At 34.1% G+C, this 25,493-nt stretch overlaps 1 protein-coding gene across 2 annotated transcripts in view; it reads left to right on the top strand.

Moving 5' to 3' along the window:
• Window positions 1-25,493, top strand: part of LOC117115311 (centrosomal protein of 128 kDa-like) — an 84,808-nt gene that overhangs the window by 36,125 nt on the left and 23,190 nt on the right. For both annotated transcript variants that reach the window (XM_033259051.1, XM_033259052.1), the window contains 7 exons: window positions 135-215; window positions 6,561-6,725; window positions 13,119-13,250; window positions 14,861-15,152; window positions 19,214-19,380; window positions 19,546-19,811; window positions 24,098-24,272. In XM_033259051.1, the coding sequence (XP_033114942.1) occupies window positions 135-215; window positions 6,561-6,725; window positions 13,119-13,250; window positions 14,861-15,152; window positions 19,214-19,380; window positions 19,546-19,811; window positions 24,098-24,272 (1,278 nt within the window). The remainder of the gene's footprint in view (window positions 1-134; window positions 216-6,560; window positions 6,726-13,118; window positions 13,251-14,860; window positions 15,153-19,213; window positions 19,381-19,545; window positions 19,812-24,097; window positions 24,273-25,493) is intronic.

Raw genomic sequence — 25,493 nt, 5'->3', positions numbered from 1 at the left:
ATGCACTGCCTAATTTTAAGCCATACTAAAATTGAGTTTTGCTGACTTTATTCGGTTATTGGTCTCACACCAAAAGAAATCAAATCTATTCTTACCATTGACATTTGAAGAAGTTTACGTATTATTAACAATAGACCTCTGGAAGTTACAGCAGATCCAATTACCGACGACATCGAAAGAGACCATCTGTAAGATTTGAAGACGATCTTGAGGAGGTTAGTACCTATCTCTATCCTTGATACATAAGCTTGGTTCGCACTATGACGTAACGAGGTAAACGCAGTATGTTGACGCAACATGAGGGTTTTGCGGGTGGGGACTGACGATGTAGACTTGACAACATAATGCAACACACTTTGTGTGCGGATCGTTATTGCGTTGTTTGTATAAAGTTAAATTAATTCAACTTTATGCAATTCAAGGTCACAAATACAAGGTTACAAACGTAAGGGAACAATACATTCGCACATTTTCTAACCAAGGGATTTGTAGTTAGTGTCTCGTGTTTACATTTTGGCGATGAGTTATCTTGTCACCTTGACTATCGCCCTTGCCATGGCCAATTAAATGATGTTGCTTTTATTACTTTTATTATCATTGTCCTCGTATCACCACCACCAAGTCCTCGTCACCATCATCATCGTCATCACATTAACATGCTCGTCTTGGCCAGTCTACCCTCTCTCCCACTTCACTTGCGATACGAAATTGCTGGAAGAGCATTTCTCTACATTGCGTTGCAGCAGTTTTTTTACAAGTGGGATCCAAGCTTTAAGGCACAGGATTTGGTGAACCATATTTGAGGCATGTCGTGGCGAAATGGTTAAGTTGTCGCACAGGCCTGTATTGAGTAAATAAGCTATAAAATATGGGAGCTCAAAAAAATTGCCTAACAATCCAAATTTGTTTTTCACTATAAATCAACAGACTAATGTCTTATTATTTTAACCACGTACCAAAGTATTAGTTCTGGAAATGGTCAAGAAATTGTTTATTTAATGTTATTTTGATAGTTCATTCTATTAAACAGTGTATGCACAAATAACTTTAAAAGGCAATTACTCAAAATCATGTTTATCTTGATTCTAAGAGTACAGTACTGTACTTTCACTTTCCAATAACTTAGGCTTGAAATGTCCAATTTTAAAGATCACATACTCAGGTATCTGAAAATACCAATAACTTGCATTTAAATTTTTGCTACAACTTCGCCATTTTGCCACAACATGCCTCATTTATTCTCCTTGAAAGGTGTCATTAGGAATTCTTTACTTGTAGAGCTCACACCCCATAAATTCAAAGCGAGCATATGAAACTTATATTGAGGTGTATTAGGCTTATACACTCGTACACTAAACTTCCATTTTGTAGAGTAACTATTTTATTCCATATAGAGGGCAATATGACTAATGGTAATAAAATTCAGATAGCATTAAAGCTTTTAATTTTTCATTTTGAGATTTATGGCTTTTTCTATTTTTACACTTTTTTTTGTTTTCATATTTTCTTTCTTTAACTTCACTTTAAACACTGTATGTAGAAGCATCTCTATTCTTTATTAATGTTGTTATCCTTTACTGTATAAATGATACAGCTGTCTTGTGTGTTTTATATTGTTATTTCTCATAGTCAAGTATAATTAAGTGTACATTGTTGTATGCAGTTCATTATTGTTCATGTTCAGATTATAGTCCATACTATTTACAGATTAAGCATGTTGGGTGGTTTCTGGATTCTCAGTGGGTATCTTCTCTGTTGTGTTGTAGTACTTTTGTTACGTTCATGTTGTATGTGATCCACTCAGTTGCTCATGGTGATAAATTTGGAAGTTGTGGTGTCGGTTGGAAAGTAGGTTCAGTATCACTCACTATCGAGTGTAGGACATAAACGACCCAGGACAATAACCACCCGGACGAAAAGCACCCAAAATGGAATATACCATTGTTAAAGTAGGGTGGACAATGTTGGATGGGCCTGTTTTTATCAGCTTTACAATAGAATAGTTACACTGTGACTCGCTATCACACGCCTTTAATTCATTCAACTGTTTTGACAACATGCATGTGTGTTAACAATCATTTTAGATTTCAGTAATCACTGTTTTTAAAGTTTGCCTTTTTTAAATGATTTTAACACAACAATTAACTTCAGAGCTTTAAGGAAATTCAAATGTAAAATTTGTAGTAAAGTTTTAATTTAATAATGTTTTTTATCTTTATAGTATTTGTCTAATATTTTAGTATTCTAAATTTATTTAAATTTCTAAAAATTTTTGACCCTACTTCCTTTACAAATATTTTCAATTAAATTCTTCCCTTTAATAATAATAATAATAATAATAATAATACTAATAATTTAAATGTAACCATTAATGAATGTAGGTTAATAAGATCATACTATTTTATATTTTTGTCTGTTTTAATTGAATTGTAGTAAAACCAGTATATTTCTATAATAGTGAATATACAAATACTCCATTACATTAATAGAGTACACATAAAAGTATTTGTCTAATATTTAGTATTCTAAATTTAGTTAAATTTATATAAGAGCTTGATAAATGATAAATGTTGTGGTATATTGAAATTATATACAACATATTAAGGTACAGCACGTATATGTACTATATTTTTGGCTTATTATTTTATGGTATTTTATTATTCCGGTCGCACCTTCTTTTCAGTCACGTCGCAATATATTTGTTATGCATTTTGTCGCGTTCTAGACCTATGGATCGCTGAATGTGCAACCCAGATCTAGAACGAGTTGGCTACAAGAGTATACCATTTTTAAAACACGAAACTTACTGTAACATTAGTTACAAAAACAGAGCTGCCAAAATAATAACTAGGAGGACTAGGAGTGAGTCTAGCAGGGAAGCCTTACAGAGCTTTAACTTAGATAACCTTGAGAGGAGGCTGTATCAGAATGAGGCCATCACTATGTTTTAAATTAAAGTATTATACTGTAGTTAAAGATGTAAGTTTATTTATGATAATTCAGTTTAGTTAATGTAGTTAAGTTTCTTTCAGTAGGCCCTAATGTGATTTTTTTTTTTTTTTATAAGTCTATTTTTACCTTTTTGTTTTAATTTCTGTTTTGTTGAGTTGTACAATGCCTTTACGGCGTTGTTGAAAAACACCATTGCGGTGAACAAGTGTTTCTGTAGTTAAATAAAGTTTTTATTATTATTATTATTTAATTAACATTTTCCCATATCAAATTATTAATATGAAAATAATTAAATACCATACATTTTAATGGCTACTTCAGGCAACTTTTATGGAAATGGATTCCCACGGTTGGTACTCTTGAGTTGAAACAGACACGAGGTTTGAATTTTCTTGTTTGACTTATTTCCAGTCTTGATACATATTCTGATGTTTATAAAATACACACATAAATGGAAATATAGTTTTAATATAATGTACGGTAATTGCAATTTCAGGCTTCTTTCTAACAAGCAGGAATTCAATTCATTACTTCAAGTAGTACCTGCCTGGAAACTATTTAAAAAAAAATCCAAAAGAAATTTTTCTACCAACTAGTTCCCACGGTACTCTTGTGGGTAAGCAGACATCTTTGTACGGCACTTTCAGGAATGTGGGCGCATTACTGCCATGACAGAATAATGCTAAAAATAGACCACTAGCTATTTTTAGGTGCAAGCATGTGCGATGGCATTGAAGGTGTCATGTGTTCACCTTTAAACTGTGACTTATACATGTCACCATTGTTTTCTCTGCTACTGATATCATGTTTATGAAAAGTACCTGCCTGGAAACTTAAAAAAAATCAGAAAGAAACTTCCACAAACTAGTTCCCACAGTACTCTTGTGGGTAAGCAGACATCTTTGTACATACAATGCCGAGGGCTTCCTTATTGATGTGGGAGTAGTTTTTCTCTGCAGCTGTTAAGGTTTGATGCATATGCAACCGGTTGTTCTACACCATCAACATCATGAGACAAAACCGTACCCACTCCATAATGGTGATGCATTAGTAGCCAGTTTAACTGGTAATTCTGGATCATAGTGTGTAAGAACATTATCCACAGTTACAAGTTGTTGTACCCATGTTAAATGCTGCATTACGTTCCTTCGTCCACATCCACTTTGTAATCTTTTCTAGCAGCATGTTCGAGGGTCTAGCTAAGTCTGGTAGAAATCTAGGTAGTAATTGCAGTATGTATAAGTCTTGAATAAAGTGGGTTGGCTCGATCATCAGTTGAGAAGCGCTAATTCGCAAATCTCTTATACACATCTAGATGTGTATAAGAGACAGTTCTTGAGCATATAGCTACGTCCTCTTCGGGTTTATTCTTCCTTGCAGTAACCGAAAAAATGTTGGTCCAGTCGAACTTTGACAACCACTCGCGCCCAAACAATGGAGGTCCACTACTATCCACTACAAACAATTTCCCTTGATGACCAATTTAAGACCAAATTCAACTCTCATTAACAAATATTAACAGAGTTACTGAGTTTCCCTTATTTTTGAAAAAAACTACCAAAACATACAGTATGTTTTTAAAGTAAAATTAAAGATATTTTTATTGATAAAGTATACAAATTCAAAATATATATACAGTTATATATATATTTGTGGTGGCCTTGAAAATAAGAATATTAAAATCATGTTTTTTGCCCTAAAAACGGGGTTTTTTGGTAATAAATATTTTCCTGCTTATTTTTACAGAAAATGTTCCATTAAAGCAAATATAAATACATGTATTCTGAGTATTTTGAGACCAAATTCAACTTCCCGTAATAAATACTAACAGATTTACAGAGTTTTTCCTGATTTTTTCAAAAAGTTTACCAAACTAGATATTTTAAAAGTAAAATTAAGTATATTTGTATTGATAAAATATAAAAAATTATTATATATTTATATATTTGAGATTTACTAATGTCACTTTAACTCATTTGCCAGTATTGAGTGAATTCAAACATTCGATGCCCTAGAAAATGAGAAAATTATTAAAATCATGTTTTTTGCTCTAAAAACAGGATTTTTTGGTAATAAATATTTTCCTGGTTATTTTTGAAGAAAATGTTTCACTAAAGCAAATAGAAATGTATGTATTCCGGAGTAATTTGAGTCCAAATTTAACATAATCTGGTAAATATACTAACAGAGTTACGGATTCCTCCTGGTTTTGTGGAAATTTTACCAAAACCGGCTTTTTAAAGTTAAATCAATTATTTTTTTATGCAGAAACTATTGGAATTTTTTAAAAATATTTGTTTGTGATTTATTATTGTCACTTTAGCCATCATTTGCCATCTTTGAATATGTGGAAACAATCAATGGCTTTGAAAAGAAGGAAATTATGAAAAACGTTTTTTGGTAATTTTTTCCCTGGTACTTTCTGGGAAAAATGTTTCATTACAGCGAATAGAAACATGATCCTTCCGAACATTTTGGCACCAAAATTAACTCTCTATCACCAATAGTAAATGAAATACAGAGGGTTAGTATTTTTTCCCAAAAATGGATGCTTTTGTATAAAAGCAGCCATTTTGGACCCGGGGACCAAATTTTACAATTGCTACATGGCCAAAATGGATGACCAAAGTTTCAGGAGCATGAAAAAACAGTGTCTATATAAATTGCAGAGTATGTACACGTAAACCATATCTAGCTGCTGCACTAATACTAATTCCTTAAATCGACCATCAATTGCCTTATGACCACTTTTGTTGCACCAGTAACACGGAGGTACTGTAGTTTGCTGTGGAATTTATTCACACTTTGGCTTTCACTCTTAAATTGTTGCTGTAATTGAAAAGCATCTTTGGTTGCTGTTTTCATAGCAACAACCAATGACAGTGCTTTCATTAACTTAATCTTCGCTTCTAAAAACAATTGTATGCTTCCTGACCGAATACCACAAAATGATCCCTTATTGCATCATTGAGCTGATCCCCAAAATCACAATGTTATCAAAGATGCCTTAACTTGGCGAGGTATGATTGAATGCTTTCTGCCTCGTGTTGTTCACGCTTGTGAAACCTGAACCTCTCCGCTATTACTAACGGCTTGGGACTAAGATGTTTTTCCAAACAGTCCACTAAATCCTGAACTGCTTGTCTACTGGCATATCTGGAGCTACCAGATTGTTTTTTCAAACCTTAAAGCTTAGGCCCAATTAAACTAAGAAGCGTCGGTACACGTTTATCGTTGCTCAGGTTGTTCGCCGTGAAGTAAGCTTCTAGCCTCTCTACATACGACGCCCAGTCTTCAACCTTGCTCTCGTACGATTCTAGCCATCGGATAATCATGCTCATTTTGCAATATTGTGTTTATAACTTTAGTCTATGTATGTCTACTCACAGTTTGACTTGTATTTACCATTATCCTTGTCGCCAATTGTGGTATATTGGCCTATTTATTGAAACTACCCCACAAGACTCGTACGCTAAGCTTCCATTTTGTAGGTTAACTATTTTATTCCATATAGAGGGCAGTATGACTAATACTGTATTCGTGTATATTGTATACTACAATATTATACTAAAAAATAACTTTTTTGCCTCCTTTTGTCTTGCCCACAGATTCATGAGATTCATCAGGCTGTTAGAGATTTAAGCTCTGACCAGCTCCGCCTTGGACGGGATTTAAACCAGGAAGTTCAGAGACGTTTGCAGAATGAAAGTGATAACAGAAGAAGTCTTCAAAACCTAGCTAGCAGTCTTAAGCAGTCTCAAAGGGAAGAAACAGTAGGTGTCATAATAATAGTAATAATTTTTTCCAAAAATAAACAAATAATGGCATATTACTGTATTTCCAGACTATACTCCCCATCTATATACTTTAACACTTTTAATTAATTAATTTTTATGTGTAATGTTCCATTCAAGTATGAGCCCACCCTGTTTAGAGGTTTGAAATTCTTTCTGAAGTTATTGTATGATTCAGATAAAAATTCTAAAAATGATGAACAATATATAAAATAGTTTTCCATCAAAATGCTTGCTAGGTGTAGCCATGGCTTGCCCAGGATTCTTTGTGAGGCCTAGTCTCTAGGCTTGATGTATCTAGTTTTTTTCTACTGTGTTACTTATACCATGCGTAAGGCCACTATTGTTTAGTTCCTATGCATGACATGCAATAGGGACTCCTGCAATCACATTTTGCTTGTGTGTTTACGTATGTGTGTGTGTGTGTGTGTGTAGACATTTAGAGTGAAATTGCGTATGCGTCAGAAAAAGTTTTCCGATATTTTGTTTTTACCTCGCGACGTGAAGTTCCTCAGTGGTGGTTCAGTCACCTTCTTCCGGGTTTTTGCTTTTGATTAGTGCCCCATTGCTTGCTAAGATTAAAAATAATTAGAGCCCGCCCAGAATTACCTAATATGAGGCATGTTGTGGCGAAATGGTTATGTTGTCGCACAGTCCCATTTTGAGTAAATTAGCTATAAAATATGGGAGCTAAAAAATTTGCCTAAAAATCCAAATTTGTTTTTCACTCAACAACAACTCAACAGTTTAATGTCTTATTAATCATGTCCCAAAGTATTAGTTCTGGAAGTGGTTAACAAATTGTTTATTTAACGTTATTTTTTATAGTTCATTCTTTTAAACAATGTATGCTCAAATAACTTTGAAAGGCAATTACTCAAAATCATGTTTATCTTGAGTCTAAGAGTACTGTACTTTCACTTTCCAATAACTTAGGCTTGAAATGTCCAATTTGAATGAGTGACCTCTCATTTTAAAGATCACATATCTAAAAATACCAATAACTTGAATTTAAATTGTGGCTACAACTTAGCCATTTTGCCACAACATGCCTCATATGGTAAAAACACTTCAAGTTTGCAATCCACTCAGTTTCTTTCTGAAACCCGACACAAGTCGAAGCCCAGTTTTAGATTTCCGACATTTTTTTTTTATCTCGCGATGTGACGATCTTCACTGGTTGAGTTTTAGCTCGCGCTATTTTGCAATAGCCAAAACCTGACATAACACGAAGCCTACAGTACCGCCAGAAACTATTGTTGCAATTATTCCTGCGCGCAGGCTTCGTATCTACATCGTAGGCTGATATAAACAATCTAAACAAGGCTACGAAGCGAACCTACGAAGCAAAAGTGTGTTGTTTATTTGTATGTGCAGAAAGACTGCTGTAGCTTACTGGAATAAACAATGTATTGCTGGGTCATTTGTGAATGACAATGCATGAGTTTCAGTAAGAAAAATGTGTACCTGATTAGATCAGAGTCTCCCTTTCCACTCACTGTCGACGACAGGAACTTGTTTGTACTCCAGTATTTAATATTTTCTTAATTAATTAGCCTAGGGCCTAGCCTATTTTTTTTATTTACAATTAGTTTACCTCTTTTAACTGTCAAAAAATGATGTCCTCAATAACAATACACACATGTTAAAAGATTGTTCATCAAACAATATTTTGTAGTCTTGATTTAGTAAGATAAATAATAAATATAAAAGAGAGTTAACGTCCGTTTATTGTAAATTTACCGAATGTCGCATGGAAAACCCAATGTTTATCAATAAATGCTGACAAGTCATCATTCAGCCACTTGTTTAAAAAATGTTCAAGGATGCGGATAAACAACGGCGTAAGCAAGATCGGTCTAATCTGGTCGAGTCCTACAGTGCCCTTTTGTTTTGGTATCGGTATAACTGTAGCTTGTTTCCAGGCTTTGGGTACCATTCCCTCATTCAGCGAGGTGTTAAATATATGTGTGAGGTGTTCTGCTATAATGGCTGGAGGAATGTCTCCAGGCGGAACGGACTTGCTACACTGTCTGGGCATTCAGACTGTGTTCTTGGCGCATGTTCTCGGCACATAATGTTCTCGGCACACGTCATTTTTTGTAGTCTGAACGCATGCTAATGCAATTTATGTCGAGCACAGAATGTTCTAGCTAGAACCCAGTTGAACCACGTTCTCGGAACAAAATGTTTTCGAACTACAACTCTGGAATGAAGTCTGAACGTGTGCCGAGCATAAAATGTTATAACTGGGCGGGCTTCAGTGACGTGACCTGACCTGCTTTGACATTCTTCCAAGGCGCAATGTACACATGTTAGGGCAAATAGAAAAAATTATTAGATTATCAATCCCACCAGCGTCAAAAATTCAGGAAATATTGATCCGGGAATAATTTTTTTTTTTTTTTTGCAGCATCAATTATTTCAACAGCATAAAAATAACAATGCAATTTTGTGAATTTTCTTTAAAAAATTATAAAATGAAACCAGTTTTTGTACAATATTTACTATTACAGACCAAATATAAACAGTCCCCTCCCTCATCGATAAAAACAAAGGTGAAATAGGCCTAATCTATTGTTCCAATTCTAAAAAAAACCGCCCTTCATCATTTTTTTAGATCATAAGAGTGATAATCTAATAATATTTTCTATGTGCTCTTATAATACAGCAGTACTACTGTTCTCTTGATTAACTTATGCTGTAGGCTTAAATTTTTTGGAACAAAACAAAATGCTGTAAACATGTTTTGACAGAGGAAGCATATGGAGTGCAATCATCGAAATGAATTGCGTAGTTGAAGTTTGGGAAGAAGGGAGATAAGCACAAAATACCAAAGGATCTGGGAATAAGCAACTCTTCCAAAAGGTATCCAACAATCTTGAGATTTCCACGAAGACCCTGGGATCGTATAAGAGAATTTAATAAAATGGAAATAAAGTTAGGCCTACAGTGACTGTGAGCTCCTCTCAAAATGTTACACATGCATAAATGCCAAGAACATTTTTTTATAATCTGAATGATCGTATTTCAAGAACTTTTTCGTTCGGTCTGGTATGTGAACATGTGCCGAGAACATAATGTTACGATAACATTTTATGCCAAGTACATAATCTGAATGCTCCCTGTATTTTCAAAAGTTGTTGGCAAACTTCAAATGATTGTACTTGTGGCGGTGGAGCCTCAGCTGGGAGGAATGACGGCAATTCATCTAGTTTAAGAGGTTCCAATTCCTGACAAATAGTTGCAAGGTGCTCGTTAATTTTAATTAATTAATTTTAGATGATGCTTCCGATGTTGTAAGAGAGGTAGGACTATCAATTCTGGGTTTGCACTTACTTTTCCCACATATCTGTTTCACTTTATTATACCAATTGCGCGGGTTAGTAACCTCAAGCTCTTTTACTTTATAGCGATAGTACCTCTCTTTAGCTTTCTTTATTTTCCAGTTTACTTTATTTCTAAGAATTCTGAACACTTCAATTCCATTGTTATTAAAAGTTTTTTGTTTATCTTTAATTAGTTTCTATATACGGCGCAATCCAAGGTCTATCGGTAGAGTATACGTGCAATGTTTGGCAGGAAAATGCTTTTTGTATGCAGTAGCAATGATATTATTAAATGATTCCAGTTTTGCTGTTTGTACCGATTGAATTGTACACAGAAGACCAATCCTGGGTAGTTATCCATCTGCCAAAACTCCTCAAAGACGAATCTGTGAGGGGTTGGAATTCTTTGATTACTGCTTTTCCAAAAGGTCTAGTTGGGCTCAACGGTTTCCATATGACGATGTTATGGTCGCTTTTCCAGAGTGGTGCTTGGATTTCTGGCTGTGAATAATAGTCTTTGAGGTCTGTTAGTATTTGCCACAAGGTTTATCTTTAACACACTTAACTGTGTTCTGATTGGCGCACAGGCTGCCCGCTGCTGGATTTGGGGTTAACAACATGAACTTGCAATTCGCCAAGTTTTATTTTACAGCAGTTCGGAAACGTCAAAGGAATTGGCATTAACCATTATTTAATATTACCTTTTATCTGGGCTCGATAAGCCGGGCTATAAAGCGTGAATACTTGCTGTGATTTCAGTAAAGTGTTTGATCGCATTAGTCACCCGGTTTTTATAAAGAAGATGTTATCCATTGATGTCAGGAAAAATATCATCTTGTGGTTCTGTAACTTCTTGACTAACAGAGAACAACGAGTATTGTATAAAGGAGTAACATCCTGCTGGATCCCCATCACTTGTGGTGTCCCACAGGGGACTAAATCTGGTCTTAGCCTTTTCCAAGTGATGATCAACGACTCGGCACTTGATTGCCCTACCAAGTAGAAATTTGTAGAGGATCTTACTCTCGCTGAAATTTCGAAGAACAATAATATGGACAATATCAGAACTTATTTCAGTAACTTAGATGAATGGTGCCAAATTAATAAAATGTGCCTTAATGCAAAGAAGTGTAAATCAATGAAAATTAATTTCTGTAAGACCTCTGGATTCTATGATGAGCTTGATGATAATGGAGTCCCAGTGGAATCAGTTAGGCAAATGAAACTTTTAGGTGTGAAACAATTCAGGAAAATTTAAAATGTGATGTCCATATCAATGAAACTGTTAGTAAGGCGAATAAAACCTTACATATAGTGTCAATTTAAAAAAAATTTGGAGCACCTGAATCTCAAATAATTAAAATTTATAAATCATTTATACGTCCTATCATCGAATACGCATGTCCAACGTGGCACTCCTCCCTTACTTCCGGACTAAGTTGCGATCTGGAAGCTGTCCAGAAAAGAGTCTTAAGAATTGTTCTGGGGCGGCAGTACTTCTCTTATACTGCTGCCCTTGAGCAGTTTTCTCTGGAGAGACTCTGTGATCACTGATTACATCTCGTCCGGAAGTTTGGGGGGGGGGACAGTCCAGGGAAATATGGATGATATCCTTTCAAAAACCCGTTTAGAAGCAACTAATAAAAAACAAGAAACGCTAACAAACTATCACAGTATAAGTGTTGTATGGAAAGATTTAAAAAATCAACATTACCCTTTTTAGTAAATAATGACTTGGTGTGATCAAATCACTTATGATATTGTGAACTTCGCTTATTTTTTTCTCGGAACTTGTAAAAATAATTATGTTAATACCGCAATATAGCTCCTTTTTCTTAATTAAAATTAATAAATGTCAAAAACCCTTAATGATTTTGTGACCATTGTGTATGTGGATATATTTTATGTATTTTTATATGTGCTTTTTTAATGATTGATTTTATAAATATTGTAATTTGACTCAATTCAGTTTTGTACTGCAATGTCAATTTTTTTAAATAAAAACCAGAATGAATGAATGAATAAAATGTTAATAAGCTCTGGGTGACAGTGAGTAAAAAAAATATAAGGAAATGCGATCCAGCATGACTCTATAGCCTTAATTAGGCAAGGTAGTGATTTCTATAATTCCATTAGTATTGGACTGCTTTGCAAGTTCTGCTCATTACGGTAAACAAACACAACTTTTAATGTAGAACCCTTAATAATTTGTACTTATTTGATATTATTTAAAAGGAAGAAAATGCCTACTGCCAGAACAATAACATTAGATCAAAATTCTCCCAATTGGAAGTTTACCAAGGTATAATTACTGTCTGCTCTCCTCCTTAGGGGAAAATCTAGGTCGTAAATGACATCGAAATTAGAACTCACTGTTATGTTCTAGGTAGCTAACCATGGTTTTAAAACATGATCAAACTAAGGTAGGAAATAATGAACAATAAACTTGTAACATTGTTTATTAGTAAGTCGCAAAATTGCTCATGTGTTGAAAGGGGGTTGAAAGCTGGTAAACTATAGTTCAATATTGTTTACGCATTGTTTATCGGCCCGACGATCCAGCCTACGATCATTGCAAAGCTAATTAAAATAACAATGACCTTCATAGGGGTTCGTAGCTACGTTCAAAACGGTACCTACGAGCAGGTTACGAGTGGTCACGCTCAGATATGAAGCGATAATTCACGGCAGTACTGTAGGTGTGTATAATAGCACCTCCTGCCAAGGGCGGCGGGGAGATAGCGAAGCATTAATTTAGGTTATACCTGATGTGTAAGTATAGTATTCATTTTCCCAATATTCAAATGCAAAGAATTAACTTTTCAAGGTAAACCGCCACAACACAAAATCCACCCAACCTCATATTGCCTGGAAATAAAACATGCATCATGCATAGGAACGTTGACGCCTGCAGGGTTCTGGTTTATCCATGAAATTTAATAATTTTGAATTTTGTTCTCCATTTATTATCTTGTAATTACCATTATGAATTAATTTAAAATTTTCTTTTTGTATAAATGGTTTTTTTTAATTTTTTATTTAGTCATCCGATCGAGTGGAGAAACGATTACAAGATATCCAAGATGAATTGAGGCAAGAGAGGTTAAGAAAGGAACATAAGGAAAGGCCTAGAAGCAGGGGGCTTGGGGATGCCATGTCTCTGGAGCTGAGGGAGGTATGTTAGGCTTGTAGACTCCCAACCTTTAGATCATGGTTTTGAGTTTCGCTGCACATTTTGTTTTTGTCCTTGTGCAAGACACTTTAATCACATTGTCTCCACTCAGGAGTTATTTAAGTGGGTATCTCGTAGGATCATAGAGATCTTATAGTGAACTATATTTACTAGTGTTGAATAAATTTATCTGGTTCCAAGTTAAATTTATTAGAATTATTAGTTTTATGTTGAACCAAAAAACGCACAATAAATTACCTGTAACGTTTCGTTGGCAGACTGCCAACTTCTTCAGACTGAAGCCTGTGTTATAATGGTCTGGTTTGGTCCAGGTTGCACCGGATTGCGCCACCAACCGTCCTTAACGGTGGTTCCCCCTCCTGCTTGTACTTTCTCTAGCAAACCATCGTATATGTGCAGCAAGTCATATCCTCCGATGTCTCTGTTTATGTTGTGGTCCCTTTTTCTGATGCAAATTGCCTCTTTTATTTTCCTTCTATCAATGTTTGATTCTTTTGCAATGACTGTGGCATTCCAATTCGGAACATGATTATTCTCTACTGGCTGATCAGTGATGGCAGATTTGTGATGATAATGTGATGAAAAAGATCTTAAAGCCAGTTTTTTTACCCCCTGATTGTGTGTTAATACGTCTTTCTTGTGTTCACCAATCCTCACAATGAGCGATCTCCCAGTCAGCGATCTCCAAGTCTCTACTACATAGACTTTTTCTCAGTTGAGACAGTTAACCTGATAAACAACCCCGCACATATCGTCATTTTTGATCTTGTCCTTTGGGTGGACTAGGTGCAACCCGGACCAAACCAGACCATTATAGCACAGGCTTCAGACTGAAGAAGTTTGCAGTCTGCCAATGAAACGTTTCAGGTAATTTATTGTACGTTTTTTTGGTTGAACATAAAAGTACTAATTCTAACATATTTACTATATTATCTCAATGGTAGGATCCAGTACCTGCTCTGATCAAGTCAAGCTTTAAACTTTCAATTTGACTGATTTTACTAGTTCACATAATGGACCTTTCCGGAGTGTTAATCAAACTTGACAACTTACCAATTAAAACAGGGCCAGGAAAAGGCGCACATGTTTGCGTATGTTTTTACAGTCGTTTTGTGGGTCCTTAGCAACAATATCCAAGGGGCGGAGCTTGGCGGAAAGATTCATTTAATCTATTATAATCCATGAATTTATTACTAGATAATATATGGGAACAATGTTATTTACCATCTATTACAAAATAATTTTTGTATAATTTTCAGTTGTAAACTGTAACTATACTTAGATATATAAAGTTTAAGCAATTCAAATGTTGAATTTTAGTTTTTAAGAGCTCCAAACAGAAAGTATATCATTAACATAAATATATTTATTGATGATAAGTTGTAGGCAAGATGTGATTTGGTGACAGGTGGTCATATGTTCAATCCTAATGTTGGTTTTAAAAAACAAATACTAGATAGTATAATGACTCAGTGTAAGTGTCCATTATTTTAAAAAAAATTCTGTTCATAACACAATTCTCAAGCACATCATGCAAGTTAGTACTCAAAGTAGGCATTTTTGTTTGTGTTAATTTTAACCTATATTTCTAGGCTATTCACACCCAACGATCAATAAGAAAAGAAGATGACAATGAGGCTAGTAAACGCCTACTGCAGACTGAGAGCCAACGGCAAAAGCTAGGCCAGGAGTTGGATGAAACGAAACAGAAACTGAACCAAACCCACGGGGTTAACACTGCCCTGAAGTCTCAGATTGACAGCCTGCAATCACAGCTAGATAAGGCTGATAAGGAACGGGGTCATTTGAGTACTAAACTTCGCTCATTCATGGAAGCAGCTGAAGAAGAGAGTCAACGCTCAATGAGAAGCCGAAGAAATATAGGTAACGAAATATATAAAAATGAAAAATTGAGATTTAATATTAATAATGATATCTTAAGTAGATTGTAGCTGCACAAGTGGTCACAGATGAAGATAGTTTGATGGGCAAGAAGTGGTAAAATGAATTTTGTCTAAATAGTGCTGTCTTATAATTTCAGTTTTGAAAATGACAAGAATTAATTATGATAACAGCTTTCAATTACATACCCCTAAATCCAAACAGCATTCATATACTTGCTTTATAAACGTAAATTAGTAAATTAGGATTTGGAATAGCATTTCAGTGGTAAGGCTTCCTGATGATGACATAATTAATGTCAAAATAATTATGGCGTGCATTTCGATACTTGGAGTATGTATTATACTATCGTAGCTATGGCAAGACTTACCCCGGCATTCTTAAAATGAACTTAAGTCGTAGTTCGAGCTAAAACTTAAAAATTACATCATTTCATATTCTTAAAACAAAATTTTGACTAGTGCTACGACTAAATCAGGTGAACCTTGACTAAGAATATACCTCCACAGGCCAATTTTTTTAGTCAGATGTCATGAATTCCTACTTGACATATTTCCGAGCGGTATAGAAATTACTAGGAATCCCTCTTTGACATATAAAATATAAACACAGCTCACAATGTTGTAAAACAACTTTCAAATAAACTTTTCTTCTGTATAAACTCCAATAAGAATCCGGTCTCAAAACAATACAATAACATTCACATAAACATGTGTTTCAAAAAGAGCACCAGAAAGACAAAACTGTCAGCTTATATACCCTAGCTGCGCTATTCCAGAGCATTCAAGATCATTCTATATTGCCTAAGTTCCTCATTGGTCACCTTACATTATAATTAACCAATTATGCTTATTTGCCTTTATAGTACCAAAGATTCTAGAAGCTTCCATATATTACTCTTGGATTCTACATGGTGTCATGTGCTCTAAAATTACCAATGTGGTTTACACTGTTTATTTGATCAATTAAATGTTATTCTAGAATGTTCTATGTATTAAATATGTTAAAGTAAGGCAAGGAATGGTAATTTATTACACAGCCTAGGGTCAGAATAAATCACCGACTTGAAATATTTACCCCACTAAAAGCATGCTTTTTGTAACTCACGATAAGTGAAACAAATAAAAAAGATTGTATACATATGTCTGATTTATTTATTTTCGATGTGTTGAACAAAAGAGACATCAAGTTCTTTTAATATTAATATATCTAAAGTACTCGACAACATCAGTAATAAAAATAAAGTTGCATATCTGCGGGGATTTTAATATTGACCTTCTGTAAGTCTCATAATAAAACTTCTGAATTCTTAGTTCAATGTTTGAATCAAATTTTTGTGCACTTTCTGATAGACCTTTCAGGATTACAACCAAGACAGCAACCTTGATTCATAATATATTTTGTAATAATATTTGTGACAAAATTTCTCCTGGGATAATTTACTCTGACATCTCTAATCATTTTTAAAACCTTCAGAAAGTGCTCAAGCTCAATAAATTATCTTTAAATGTTTCTAAAGCCGGACGCTCACTGCGTCATACGACGGTCGTATGACCGTCGCATGACGAATCCAACTCTGCTCCCTGTGAGGGCTAGAGTATGCGACGCGCTCTGTTGGTCGGTGGCAGTCTGAACAGATCATTGTTAGACCAAGTCTTATCTTATTTAATTACAAGTGTAAAAAAATGATTGTATCTTTATTAATAACAATAATGTTCCTTAAGTTAGTGAAACCAAGTTCCTTTGTATCACAATAGATGCAAAACTGTCTTGGAAACCCCACTTGAGTAGAATTAGCAATATTATTTCACTAAATATTGGCATGAGAAATAAACTAATACATTCGCTTCCAAGTAACATACTTTTAACTTTACAATACTTTAGTTTTGCCATACCTTTCATCATTGTAATTTAATTCGGGGTGTGACACTTCTAAATTTGAAATACTGTATTATGTCCTTGAACAAAGTACTGAATCAACAAAAAGCGACCACCTTTTCAAACTGCGAAAAAAAGCTCTAAGGATTTGCGAAGGAGCATCCTTTAAATCACACACTAAATCTTAATTTCACAAGTTCAGTGTTTTAAACATTTATGATATAAAAAGTTTCAAACCGCTTTGTTCATATATCGTATTGATAATAATATTATTTCTCCTCTTATTTGCATCCCATTTATAAAGACATCTGACCAGCATGGCTACAATACGAGGGGTGCTAACAACTTTTTAATTGAATCTTATACATCTAATCTTAGACGTCTTTTAGTTTTATATACAGGTTCCAATCTGTGGAATTCACTCTTGGCTAGTCAGATTCAGATTTGATTTATTTCGTCATCTCATACCGTTTGTACAACATGATGTTTGTTTTCTTGGCAAAAACACATAATACAAAACACAAAGAATATGCTTAATAAATATTTAAATATGTTAACTATGAAAATGAAAGGCCTATCTCTGGAACTAATTATTGTTGTATATACTGTTTACTTTTTTTTAAATTGGGGAGGGGTCAAACTTCGTTGAACTTAATAGACCTCCATCCAACGCAATTTTTTTTTCTTATTATGACATTATATAATTATGAATATTATTTATATAAATGTTACCGTATTTTGTGTATGGTAAAAGCCTAATAAAGAAAAGAAAAGAAAAGTTTCCACAAGGTGTAATGAACATGTTTTGCTAGCCACATGCCACAGTTTCTGATTTACACAAAATCCCCTCGCGTTGTGGTCATGTAGCTTTACCGTAACAACAACAAAGATGCCCCCACCACCCTAGCTCAGGCTAAACTATAATAGTTCTCCAAGGAAAGCAAATTTTCAGTGACTGTTCAAAATCTCTATCATTTGTATGTTAACTACTAATATAGATATTATTATAGAAAATTAATTAAAGCCTTGTCTGCACTATCAAATTTCATCAAAAAAGCGTCACATAAATTGTGATGGAACGTAAGAGTTGAACACTTTTAACATTTTTTTGATACAATTTGATAACAATGTATGTGATATGACGTCATCGTACTTATATATGGGCGCATCACATAAAATTTGATAGTGTAGACAAAGCTTTAGTGAATGATGGTCTATTATGAATTATGAAGAAATATGTTATAGAACAGCAGGCGGCAGCTTAATATTCATCTGCGTTACCAGGGGCAGATTGCTCCAAGCGGTCTTTAGACGGTCTTAACGCTTAGCCAGCTTTGATCGTGACGTCACTACTGGTCTATTATTATAGAACATTGCTATAGTGCGGTCTAACCAATTACCCATCTTAAACTTTAAAGCCTACTCGGAGAGGGCTTAAAACGGTCTAAAATCAGTTTCATCATGGCGTACTAGACCTAGATCGTCAAAGACTAAGAATCGAACGACAATCCGCAAACTTCTCACCGTCTGTAAAAAACCGCATAACATTTATTTCTGTTCATTTTGATGAATATGCATGTTTAGTAAAACTGTCTATTAGTGATAAAGCCGGCTTTATTCAAGGAGTTAAGACTACCAGTTCAGACAGTTTTATAAAAATCTGCCCCAGATCTCTAAAATTTGTCTGCTTTTAAAATGAGCTCTTTTCATTGGTTAGTTTGGTGACAGTCGTCTTCTGCTGAAGGAAAGGTTGATTTAGTTGTTATTAGAATTTTGACTGCGTTGTTTATGAATACAAATTTAAGTTGAAGTTGCAACTAGGACTAATTGAAGTTCGAAGTTCGACTGAAGTTCGTATTAAGAATATGGGAATAAGCCTTGCCATGAGAGTTAGGGATAATGTCCCATGAAAATCTACCTAAGTTTGACTTAGATTTCATTGTTTTAAGAAATAATAACATTTATATTAATGACATTGATTGATAATTGACATTAGCTTTTTTTTTCATTTATTCATTGCAATTTAATCTCAGTATGTTTTATCTATATATATATACTTCCATTGATTTTCCCATCCATCCATTTTTCTTTTTATCTGTTCATCCAGTCATCCAGAATTTTTTGCCAAACAATACCTCAGTCCACCTCTTTATGTCTTCCTACAGGTGAAGAAGTTGGTAAGGAAAGCTATGATCGACTAAGAATGGAGAAAGAAATTGATAAACTGCGATTAGAATTGGCGCAAACCAGTGGGGCAAAGGACTCTGAAGAATCAAGGCGCGAGCTGAAAAAGACACAACGTCAACGAGATCAACTTGCAGATAATTTAGAGGTAAACCATAAGGTGGTTTGCAGTCATTGCATTATAATCCTAAGGCAAGATTTTTATACCTTGTTGAGCAACATTTATTTTTGAAATATCATCAAGGAAGGGCAGAAAAACATATAAAGATAAAGATTTTGTTTCCTCAATTTTTCACAAATTTCTCTCTTTTAGACATTCAGCCGAGAATTGGATGCAAAAGAAAAACACCAGAAAAAAATCCTAGCACAATTAAATGATGTTTCAGAACGTTACAACGACAGTGAACGCCAACGGATGGTTGTCCTCACTCAGTTTGAAGAGCTGCAGAGCCGGCTACGTGAAGTCATGCGCGAAAGAGACGCAAACAATGAGAAGATAAAAGAGTCTGAAAGATTATTGGAGCAATCGGAAAAAAGAAGAGAGGACATTAAAACCCATGCCCAAGAGGCCATCAGACAGTGAGTACTTGGTTAATATCACTTATTAGTCTGTATCAGCATTAAATTACAAGGACGCCTAGGACTACTCCCCAGGGAGTGGAGGAGGTAGCATTTTATGCCCGGTTTGCTAAATTATTTATCCAATGATTCGAAGAGGCTCTGATACAGCTACAGAATATTTATAATATAAAAATTAGTGAAAGGACCAAATTATTTTTTATTTATTTATTATTATTGACATCGTTATATAAAGGTGAATATTATTTAATGATTTTAAAATTTAAGTGAATGTAATTGAATATGGTGAAATTAAGAAACTACTCTAAATTCAATCATCAAGATTTTTAGGATTGGTTATTTAAAAAAACGAAATAATTTGTCATTCAATTAAATATTGATGGAAAAATACATTTTTTACATGATTTAAAAAATATAAATTGAAAGATATATAGAAGCTAATAACTTAAGTCTAGAAAGTAAGCAATTCAAATATTTTTTTTAACTATAGCTCAGCTCAGACATTATATCTTTAATAGTAATAGAGCCCCAGAGCCGTAGATAGAGTTTGGCCAACTTGGCGCATGGCGCCATTTTGTTACCAAACAGTGTGTGCGCGTATAGCTTTATAACACTTTATAAATAACACTGATACTGCATAAACTTTCTTTCATTATTTTGTTCATGAGGACAATTCAATTATGGGATTTTAAAATATCATTGTAAATATCATATATAATCATATTTACCTAACTTTAAAGTTAATTTTTTTGTTTTGGTTTAATATTAGTTTAAGTCTCATTAGTTTGTTTTTGAATTTTTGCTTTTTTTAAATCGGAAATTTTAATGTTTGTGCATATTAAATAATATCAACTTTTTTAAATAATAATTGTAACTAATTAAAATAATAATAATATTGATTATTTTAATTGATCTTAATAATGATAATGATTTATTGTAAATTTAATTCAGGTTTTCTATTTTGTAAATTGAATCCCCAATTCAGCCTCAGGCTGCTAAAGATTTGATATTGTAGTTGTTTTGTTTTGAATTTATGAATAAAGATACCGAGATATAATTAATCAACGCACTGTACTATTTTGAGAAGATAAAGTGAGGACGATTCTTTATTTTTCGTTACGATTATCTTTTTGTTTTGAAAGTCTATCATCTAGGCCTATGCCTAGTCACTAGCTGGCCTCTATCTAGCATAGAGAGGCCTAGTCTAGCCACTAGTGAAAGGAATTTTTGTACAATATGCCTATGCCTAATCACAATCAAGAAGCTAGGCCTATGTAAGTAAAATAGCAGCATTCTCCACACTTCTGTTCATTATTAGTAAGTTATTATCATTAGTACTGTATTATTATTATTAATTATTATTCATTGAATTTTTGATTTGTAATCGTAAAACATTTTAAACATTTTGATTTAGTGTATGTATTAAAACAATCTATATACATTTACAGTCATGTTCGCCTAAGTCAAATCTAATGGGACTGCCATAAAAAGTTCGAGTTATACAGATTTCGACTTGCACATTTTCGAAAAAAGAATATTAACATAGAACAATACTATGTGTACTCAATGCCCACAAAATCGAATTTCACGCAAAACCGAACATTTTCTTAAGTCCCAAACTCATTTCTATTCTTCTTTTAATAAAATAATTATGAAGTGAAATTTACGCATTCCAAATTTTTTAATAAGTGTATATTCTTGCTTTTAATCCTTAAAAACCATTTGGAATCAACATGCAATAAAGAGGGAACTCAACAAAGCAAGTTTACACTGGTTACTCTTTTCAGTAGACGTCTAATTCAAATTCGTTAGATTCGTCGGTGTAAATTTCAAATGCACCTCATTCATTCTTCAAACTCAAGACGCTTTTCAAAACATGTTGCTAATTTAATTACGGAGTAAATTTGTAGAGAATAAAATATAATTTGTTAGGTTTATTTAGATTTGACTCTAAAATATACCATGAGGGTTTCTTATTTGTTTTTTTTTTGTTTTGTTTTATAAATTTAAATTTGTTTAATTAAAACATTCTTGATTACACCGAGCTTGTTACTGTCACGATCTGGCGTCATCACAGCCAAAGCACATGTCTAGTCTGCAAAGCACCTCACGAAAATGGACCAATTGGCGGGCAGGAAGAGTTTTTGGGGGCGCGACCTGTTCTGTTTACAACTAGACTGCCGACCAGCAAGTGGCATTTCCCAACGAAGAATGTGTGCTTGTAAAAACATAATCAGACCTAAAGAAATGCATACAAAAACAATATAAAAGTCGCATCGGTTTTATTGGTAATAATTAAATTTGCTGAGCAGTACAGCAAAACAACAGGTACTGTATGTATTATTAAATAACGTGTCAAAAGAATCCAGGGCTTTGATAAATTAATTAAATAGCTAGGCCCTGACTACAACAATCTTGTTCGAAATGGGTTCAGTACAAGTTTTACAAACTAAACTGGACGAAAAACTGAACATAGGAGCCGGTCCGGAGGGGTGTCTGTATTGTGAGAGTAGACTGCAACTTACGACGTACGATCATGTGAGCCAAGTTCCACAGCGCGCTGTCTGAGATGTTAGTTTGACATGGCTAACTTGTTGCTGTACAACAAGGATTGAACATTCGTATTTTCCCATGTCTGTGTATTTTTCCCACGTGCGCTACTAAATTTAGAACTTCGACCTGTGTGGTTGAATTTACTTCAAAATCGACCTATCCGGACAGGAAAATTCCGTCGATGTAGCCGAAATTCGACTTATAAAAATTTGAATTAAACAAACAATTTACACAGTAATACATAGGAAAGAATTGGGATTTTTTCAAAAATTTGACTGACGCAAATTTTCGACTTTAACAGAGTCGACTTTGGCGGACTCAACTTTATATTTAAATTTTTATTTTTAAAATCTTCTTACCGTAGTTGCACAATTAATTGTTTTGTAAAGCACAATTGGGCATGTTTGCATAGCACAGGACTCCTTGGACAAGTTTTCACTTTTATTGGAGGATTCAGTTTTTAATTTTTAATTATAATTTAAGATAGGCCTAGGCATAGACTGATACTTTATGTAGCTTTCTGGAAATTATAGCTAATTTAACATCAAAGTGCAACATTGCATCTTTTAGAAATATCATTGCTGCTTTGAAAATCCTTCCTTTTTTTAAAATTATTATTGTAATTATATTTATAGTATTATAGGCCGATTTATGTACAGTACTACCTTATGGTGTTAGGTCGAAGAAGTACTGAAATCTAGGCCTAGTGGTAGTAGGTGGATTTACTGCGAAGTGCCATGGGGCTGGCGGCACATGCCTTAATTTAATACGTGGATAGCGAGATTTTTCGATCGCCATTCAAATTTTGAATAAAACCCCAAATCCTCCTCCTTTTTGAAATTTAAGGAAATTCATACATTTTTGTTCCTTTGTTGGATCGATTACAGCAACCCCAAACCGAACATAACGGTATTACATTATATAGCATTAATCATCTATCATAACTGCTAACTTCCTATACATGGATAGCGAGATTTTTCGATCGCCATTCAAATTTTGAATAAAACCCCAAATCCTCCTCCTTTTTGAAATTTAAGGAAATTCATACATTTTTGTTCCTTTGTTGGATCGATTACAGCAACCCCAAACCGAACATAACGGTATTACATTATATAGCATTAATCATCTATCATAACTGCTAACTTCCTATCCTAATACGTTCGTTTGTGGCTCGCCAATGTTTTGTTTAGGTAACAACTTGGCCGGTGTAAAGGCCTGTTTATACTTCAACGATAACGATAAAAAAGCTAAAAAGCAATAGTTCATATAGAAAATAAAAGATATAAGAGAAGTTTTTACACTAGAACGATTCGATAACAATTTATCAGCATTTTGACAAATCAAATCAGATGACGTCATAATCATGGAAAAACATTAAAATCGTCGTAATAGCAACGATTTTATCGTTTGTCCATGATTATGACGTCATCTTATTAGATTTGTTAAAATAATTTGTTATTGCATACACGATAAATCGTTATAGAATCGTCCTAGTGTAAAAACTCTTCTTTTGTTTTCTATATGAACAATCGCTTTTTTAGTATTTTTATCGTTATCGTTGAAGTGTAAACAGGCCTTTAGTCATGTGATTGCGATCCACCCAATCACACGCGCGTATAGCAGAATCTTGTGAAACCGAGTTTGCCAAACTCTCTTTATCTACGGCTCTGTGGAGCCCTATCACATTGTTCCCTCCATATATAGTTAACCTCAAATTCTGTATAATTTATCAGGTGGAAAAATAAGAGTAAAAGCCTTGAGCGTGAAAGCAATCAATTCAAGTACAGCACAGGACAGATTAGCCAGCGTAACGAGTCACTTGTGAAAGAGAACGAAGGACTTAAAACGCAATATACAACAGCTACTCAAAGGATGGAGAACCTACACAGAGAAATGAATACTATATTGGTATGTATTGTATTGTTTTACATATACACATGTACATTGTGTTGGGCATGTCAAATCTGTTTGTAAAGGTCTGTTTATAAAGCTCTCTCTACTTGATTTGATCAGGCAGAGGTCATGACTTGATCGTGGCATAGTCTTGCCGAATTTATTTGTGTAAAAAAGTCCTCAAATTTTCTTTACCTGGGTCTAATTGTAAGGATTCAGAGTAGTTTCCTGAACAATATGAGATTTAAAAACCTGTGACACAAAAATACTAGATAGTAGCTAGAATTTACAAATTACCTTCCTTAGTCTTACTGTAGTCAGTATACCAGGGTGGCCTTTCCAGTATTTTGTAACAGCACAGTACTGGAAGCAGATTAACTCGACCCAGTCAAGTCGGCCTCAAGTCAACTTGGCACCATTTCAAATCGGCCCCATGTAAACTCGATAATTATTCTGTAAATACACAATTTGGTGTTTGCCGTTTCTGACCTTTGACATGTTTCAAGGTTATGCCATATGGTCCATATATTTCCACAACCACTGGTGGTAGAGAGTTAATCGTGGTGTCAATTTGTTCGGAAAAGTCATGTTTCTATTTGGCCTACTAAATGAGTTTGCTAAAAAATGACTGGAAATGCCATTTCTGACCTTTGACATATTTTATAACCATTGAGTCGTTATTATCTCCGCAACCACTGGTGGTAGAGAGTTATGTTTGGTGCCAATTTGTTTGGAACCTTCATGTTTCTATTTACTATAATAGACATTTAAAAAAAAAGAGATGAAATGAAGTTTCTAACCTTTGACATGTTTAAATGTCATAGCCGTAGTCCTTATATCTCCTCAACCACTGGTTGTACAGAGTTAATTGTGGTGACAATTTAATCGAACATTCATGTTTCTATTTTTATCTATTATATATCTTTTATATATATCTAATGGAATACGGTAGTTGGTTAAAAGTGGCCGGAAATGCTTTTTCTGACCTTTCACATGCCGACATATATTATTATTATTAAGGCATATTTATGCTTATCTCTGTACATACTTGCTGTGAAGACTTAATATTGATCTCAAATTATTCATTTACACATGTTTCTGTTTAATTTATTATCATTTGTTAAAAAACGTAATATGTTTATATATACTACTGCATATATCTCTACCAAGAGATCCAGGCTTTTTTCCCATAGCATTGTTGTTTTTCAGCACTTTGCCTTTTAATATATATATATA

Source organism: Anneissia japonica, unplaced genomic scaffold (assembly GCF_011630105.1).
Source record: "Anneissia japonica isolate Jap-2015-1 unplaced genomic scaffold, ASM1163010v1 scaffold287800_len1627635_cov199, whole genome shotgun sequence".
NCBI lineage: Eukaryota > Metazoa > Echinodermata > Crinoidea > Comatulida > Comatulidae > Anneissia > Anneissia japonica.
This window is presented reverse-complemented; position numbering and strand designations above follow the sequence as displayed.